This window comes from Bidens hawaiensis, unplaced genomic scaffold (assembly GCF_021521415.1).
Source record: "Bidens hawaiensis isolate Kalapana, Puna unplaced genomic scaffold, B.hawaiensis_p1.1 tig00011896_1, whole genome shotgun sequence".
NCBI lineage: Eukaryota > Viridiplantae > Streptophyta > Magnoliopsida > Asterales > Asteraceae > Bidens > Bidens hawaiensis.
The window spans coordinates 486,965-493,966 of record NW_027491952.1 but is presented as its reverse complement, the minus strand read 5'-3'; the positions used below and the strand labels follow the sequence as shown (position 1 = coordinate 493,966).

Sequence of the window (7,002 nt, the reverse complement as noted above, 5' to 3'; positions counted from 1 at the left end):
GGACGTGCATAATCTACAGTTGGTGGAATAGTGCAGCCGACTTTGTTACTGTTGGCCGTAACCTATCCACCAACCAGTATGGCCTGTGCATAGTCCACTGTTGGTAGAACAGGAATACTATTCAGCCGGCTGTACCTTCTAGGAAACCTACCTTCGGCTATAAATACTCCAACATCTTGGAATGGTAAGAGGATCTGATATCTCAATCTTATCTAGCAATCTCTTAATATACTCTTATATTCAGAGCAACCTAGTCTGATTCTCACGCCGGAGGGTGGTCACAAGGAGGAACCCCCCCCCTTCTCAGTGACGAGCTTACGGTGTCTGTTTTGCAGGTCTCCTGAAGAACAACCTTCTCAGCTAGATCTCATCCGTGGGAAACATTACTTAACCCCCAGATTATCTATAATCTGTCCAGGGTTCACTTAGTGTTTCTTCACTCCCCAAACTCATAATATATATTCATGCTGCTCTATATATATTAATGGTGTCGTTTAAGTGTAGAAGGAAATATGCAATATTGATCATATTTTAAAATTATAATAAGTTAAGAAATGCAAAACCTCTATTTGTACATAATACATAATATATAATCAAAGAAATGGGAAAGAAATGTAACTATCTTATAAAATAAAATCAATACATCTGTTAGATGTTAGAGAGTTGAAAATCCGCATGCACGTATTGAGTTTTCATTTTTATATTCTAATAATATAAGTATATGTTATATAGGAAGTTGTGAGACAAGGTATATACATGATTAATTAACATGTTAATTAAAAATTTTATAAAAACAAAAGGAACCACATGCCCTAACGCCCGCTATTGAACTCGCAGTGGCCTCAAATGTGCCCTCTGGCACCCCCCCCCCCCCCCCTATATCATGATATTTGGCTTCGAATCCTACCAACATGACTTTTGTTGCTTCTCTTTATCGCTCCATTACACATCACACAAGGAGTGCCGAATTTTGAATATATAACGAAATAAGTGCAACTATTAAAACAAGTAGGCAGGGGTTTTCGAGTCAAGTGAAGTACCGTGTAAGAGAACTAGGAACCAAAGATGAATCGAGATGGATTAAACGTGTGTGTTGAGCATGAATATTGTAAACACGCATCTTTTGGTTGCTGGGGTCGTATTTATAATACCTAAAAGGTAATTCTTGATATTTAAAGTGATCATTGTTCATAACCTATTTCAATATTGGGCTTGTTTTTCTTTTAAGGTACCCCATTTCAAGATCTTGTTGGGCAATAGAGATGGTCAAATAAACCGGTTAACCGAATCGTCCTAAAAATTGAATCGAAACTAAACGGGTTTGAAACCAATTATGTAGAAACCGGTTTGGAAAAAATTACAAAGCGATTCCAATCCGGCGGTTTCAATCGGTTCCAAACCGGTTAAACGAACCGAAACTGGCCAAAACCGTGCAAAATCCGAACCGAAACCGATCGTAACATAGTAAGAAACTGGTTTCAACCCGAACCGAAACCGGTCATAAAACGGTTTTGACTTTTGTTGACGAAACCGAACCGGTTTGTGCACCTTTATTGGGCAATGCTTATTTGAAAAGCATGACATGCTTGACTCCTTGGACTCACTGCGCAAGTATTAACAATATATGGAGTTTATTGTGAAGTTAGTTATACGAGTATATACAAATAAGAATTTGGGTCAAATACAAATGAAATAAACGTGTTAATTGTGAGAATCATGTATAGTACTTATATATACAAGTAGAGTAATTATGTAATTAATTTATAATTAATTACATAATTGCTCTACTTGTATATATAAGTACTATACTTGATTATCACAATTAACATTAATTTTATTTATGCGTTAACTTTACTCGTACGAATAATATATAAATTTTATTCTATACGGTTTTTTCTAAGTATTTATACTGCTTTTTTTATAAAAAAAAAAATTGTCGAATCAAACAACCCGCTCCACTACCGATTAACTACTATTTTTGAGTAAACCACTAAACAACAATAACTAAACTAAAAAAAATAAAATAGTAACGTATATTAAACACCAAACACCACACTACATCCAAAACACAATCACACACCTACCTGAAGAATCTGTTTATAAATATTATTGTCTTCACTCTTCACGTATATGATGCATTGATGCCTACTGTTTCACTTTTCTCCATTCCATTGTTTCTGATATGCCTTTAGCTAACATACCAATGCCAACGGCTACTTTCCTCTATCTTACACTCCTCACCACCCTGCTATCATACGCCACAACCACCCCAACAGAAACACATGCTCTATTATCCTTCAAACTAAATGTACGCGACCCACTCGGCGCGCTGGACACGTGGAACGCCTCATCCCCAGCCGCGCCGTGTGATTGGCGCGGCGTCTTATGCAGCGCCGGAAGAGTCCACGAACTCACCTTGCCTCGGCTCGCTCTATCCGGTCGGCTCACCAACCAAATATCCGAGCTAACCCGGTTACGTAAACTAAGCCTTCATAATAATGACCTCAACGGCTCGATTCCATCGGCTCTTACACAATGCACTTTATTAAGAACCGTTTATTTGCAAAATAATCACTTCACCGGCGTATTACCGCCGGCCATCGGAAACCTAACTAACTTATTAATATTCAACGTCGCTGATAACTTCCTCTCCGGCGAGATTTCCGGTAACCTAATTTCCAACGTCCGGTACGTCGACGTTTCGTCCAATTCATTCACCGGTAACATTCCGGAAAACGTAACAGCATCATCTCAGATCCAGCTTCTTAACCTATCGTTCAATTCACTCTCCGGCGAGTTTCCGGCGATCATCGGAAGCTTCCAAAGCCTTCAATACATGTTCCTGGATTCGAATCAGTTGTACGGCACGTTACCGTCGGCGATCGCTAACTGCTCGTCGCTAATTGAGTTCACCGCCGATGATAACCTGCTTCAAGGACTGATTCCGGCGAGTATCGGTGAGTTGCCAAACCTTCAAGTGTTGTCACTCGCCGGAAACTTGTTTTCAGGTTCAGTTCCGTTATCTCTGTTAACGAATTCGTTAAAAGTTTTGAAGCTAGGGTTTAATGCGTTCACGGGATTAATAAAACCGTCAAATGTTACAAATTCAATATTCTCTAAGTCTATTGAACTAATAGACGTTCACGAGAATCACATTAACGAAACGTTTCCTTTATGGTTAACAAATCTGCACACGCTTAGAATATTGGATCTATCTGGTAACGCATTTCACGGAGACTTACCGGCGGAAATCGGAAACTTGTTAAGTTTAACGGAGCTTAAACTAGCTAACAATTTATTAACCGGTGTACTTCCAGTTGAAATTGTGAAATGCAGTTTGTTAAATGTGGTTGATCTTGAAGGAAACAGTTTTTCAGGTTCAATACCTGATGTTTTTCGGGGATTGTCGAATTTAAAGTTCGTATCACTCGGAGGAAATCGTTTCACAGGTGAAATACCTTCGAGTGTTACGGGTTTAACCGAGCTGGAAGTGTTGAATTTGAGTAATAATAAGTTAACCGGAGCTTTGCCGAGTGGATTATCCCATCTTAGGAACTTGACTTCTTTGAATTTGAGTAATAATAAGTTTTCGGGCGATTTTTCGATCGTTATCTCGGGTTTAACCGAGTTAAACATGAGTGGCTGCGGGTTTTCGGGGGAGTTTCCGGTTTCGGTAGCGAATTTGAGAAGTCTTAGTTTACTAGATTTAAGTAAGCAGAGGTTTTCGGGTGAATTACCGGTTGAGTTATTCGGATTACCGAATTTGAAAGTTGTGGCTTTGGAAGAAAATGAGTTTTCTGGTGATGTTCCTGAAGGGTTTAGCAGTTTGTCAAGTTTACAGTATTTGAATCTGTCATCCAATTCATTTTCGGGTAGTATTCCGGTTGAATATGGTTTCCTTTCGTCCTTGGTGGTTCTGTCTCTTTCGGATAATAATATTACCGATTCAATTCCAGCTGCATTGGGGAATCTTACGAGTCTTGAAGTTTTAGAACTTGGTGGGAATGTTTTAACTGGTTCAATTCCAGAGACTGTTTCACAGCTTTCACATATGAAAAAGATGTATTTAAGTCATAACAGATTAACCGGTGAAATACCCAAATCGCTGTCGAGGCTTTCGAACTTAACCGACTTGGATCTCTCTTCGAATAAGTTAACCCGTGACATACCGGTGAGTCTGACTACAATTCCTAACTTGAAGTATTTAAACCTTTCAAGGAATGATCTTGAAGGTGAGATACCGAAGGCGTTAGGTTCGCGGTTTCCGGACCGTTCGGTGTTTGAGATGAACGATCGGTTATGCGGGCAGCCGATAAAGAACTGCAAGAAAAAATGGTTTTCAGGTAAGAAGAAACTGATTTTATTGATTTGCTTTGCGGCTGGTGGCGGGTTGCTGTTGTTAATTTCATGTTGCGGGTATGTTTTCTTGCTTTTACGGTGGCGGAGAAAGTTGTCGAGTATGGGAAAGTCGGGTGAAGTGAAGAAACCGAGCCCGAACCGGGGAAGCTCGGGGAGGGACACGAGTAGTGGGGGCGAAAACGGACCTCCAAAACTCGTGTTTTTCAAGAATAAAATAACTTATGTAGACGCGCTAGAGGCGACGAGACAGTTCGATGAAGAAAACGTGTTGAGTCGCGGGACATTCGGGCTTCTTTTCAAAGCCTCGCTTGCTGACGGGACGGTTCTATCCATCCGTCGGCTTCCAGACACTTCCATCCCGGAAGCTACATTTCAAAGAGAAGCCGAGTCGCTCGGAAAAGTTAAACACCGAAACTTGACCGTTCTTCGTGGGTACTTCGCAAGCCGGTCGGATAATGTACGGTTACTTGTTTACGACTACATGCCGAACGGAAACCTAGCCACGTTACTTCAAGAAGCATCACATCAAGACGGGCATGTTTTAAACTGGCCAATGAGGCATTTGATCGCGTTAGGTATCGCGCGTGGGCTCGCTTTTGTACATTCGATCCCGATGGTTCACGGGGATATTAAGCCGCAAAACATATTATTCGACGCCGACTTCGAAGCACACATATCGGATTTCGGTCTTAATAAGCTAACCGGGCCCACACAAGCCGAACCGTCAACATCCACAACAGCAAGCCCAATCGGGACACTCGGGTATGTAGCCCCCGAAGCCACATTAGCCGGTGAAATGACAAAAGAAGCTGACATATATAGTTACGGTGTGGTTTTGCTAGAGATCTTAACAGGTAAAAACCCGGTAATGTTTAACCATGATGAGGATATTGTAAAATGGGTTAAGAGACAGTTACAACGGGTTCAAATTTCGGAGCTTTTGGAACCGGGTTTGTTAGAGCTTGACCCGGAGTCATCCGAGTGGGAGGAGTTCTTGTTAGGGTTAAAAGTCGGGTTACTATGTACAACATCCGACCCGACAGATAGACCTTCGATGTCGGATGTTGTGTTTATGCTTGAAGGATGTCGGGTCGGGCCGGACATGCCGTCCTCAGCTGACCCGACATCACTTCCTTCAACTATTTAGGTGGTTTCATTTTGCGTGTAATTGAAATTAATTAAATTATTATTGTATTTTAGTTATTGGTGGAATCAAAAAATTATATTGTGATGGGTTTGTAATGACTAAATGGGACTTTCTTCCTGGCTTTTGTGCTGATTTGGCGGAGTCAAAGAAAGTGGAAAGAAAAAGAAAGACTTCTTTTGGGGTGGAATTGGCGCCAAGTTAATGTGGAAATGATTATTTATTTGTATAAAAAATGATAGTAAGATGATGAAAGTAGCCGTTAATGTGCATGAGGAAGAACAGGTTTTAATAATCTTGGGAAACGGCGAAAAAGGCACTTGTTTTCGTGAATTTGTCGGGACTTCATTATCTTGTTTTGGTTCTTTGTGGTCCACGTGGCGGCTTCCACGTCGGATGTTGGTGAGGGAATCTAGTTGAGGCCGGGTGGATCCTAAGTAATTATATGATTTATTAATGATTAATATCGTTACTAATTGTAGCTCAACTACTCATCATTTTAGTTAACAAGAATGGATATAAAGTAAATTTTTTCTTTTCTTTCCTTTTTTTAACAAAGAAAGATGGGTTAACAGGTTAACCTAATGACGAAAGACAATCGCATACGTTTGTGATCGCAGACAATGCTAGATAGCTAAACTCACTATTTCCTGTTTCAGGAAAAACTGGTCATTTAAGACCCACTATGATAAAAACTGATTGTGATCAAATTTGAATTTTAGATATTGTGGTCTTCATTCTGAATCTTTACTTCTCTTCCAATATACTTGATCCAGTTCCTATTGGCAATAGGCAAATAAATTGTTTGAACAACAAATGAAAAAAAATCACTCACGCAAAACTCTAAAGTAATATTACAAATACTTGATTTAAGTTCCTCCTTTTGGTAGACATGTTTTTATTATTTTATCCGGTTAAATACAAAATTGTAAGTTTTAACTCTATTCACATAAATGTAGTATTTTTAACTATTACGTGTCTTCGAAAAGAGTGCGCGGTGGTTGCACACCCTTACATAGACTCGACCGGCCTTGCCAGCATGGCGCCGGTGTCAACTGTGGTTCGCCATAAAATTAATACCAAAACCTGGACATGTGCAATATTTTTTTCAGTGTTAAACCAAGAAAGTGACAAGTGTGTGTTTCTATATATTTAATTTCTATACAAGGAAAAAGATACAAGATATGTAAATAATAAATGAAAAAAACTATTAAAGTGAAGAGGAGATGATTAAAAGACTATGCCCGTGACCGTGAAGAGGATATTCTGCCATCTCGTCAGTCCTTATTGAAGGCTACCGTAGCTGCCAGAATATCATCGTGACGGGAATCTTTTTTTTTTACCATACATCCAAACACATGTTAAAATAATGCAATGTAACATTTTTATATTTATACTTCATTTTTATTTAATATATTAAGAGAAAAACTATAAGAAACTTGTGTCAGAAAATAATAAAATGGTAAGAAATTATTGTTGTTTTTTCTTAAAAAGGTATA

The 7,002-nt window shown here is 39.3% G+C and overlaps 1 protein-coding gene across 1 annotated transcript; it reads left to right on the top strand.

Moving 5' to 3' along the window:
* Nucleotides 1-2,203: 2,203 nt before the first annotated feature.
* Nucleotides 2,204-5,764, top strand: LOC143539480 (uncharacterized). Its single transcript, XM_077032786.1, has one exon. The coding sequence runs from the start codon at nucleotides 2,204-2,206 to the stop codon at nucleotides 5,504-5,506; it is 3,303 nt and encodes a 1,100-aa protein (XP_076888901.1). The 3' UTR covers nucleotides 5,507-5,764.
* The last annotated feature ends 1,238 nt before the right edge of the window (nucleotides 5,765-7,002 follow it).

Bases quoted from the DNA above. Each gene is read 5' to 3' on its own strand.
- LOC143539480 (XM_077032786.1), top strand. From the start codon at position 2,204: ATGCCAACGGCTACTTTCCTCTATCTTACACTCCTCACCACCCTGCTA.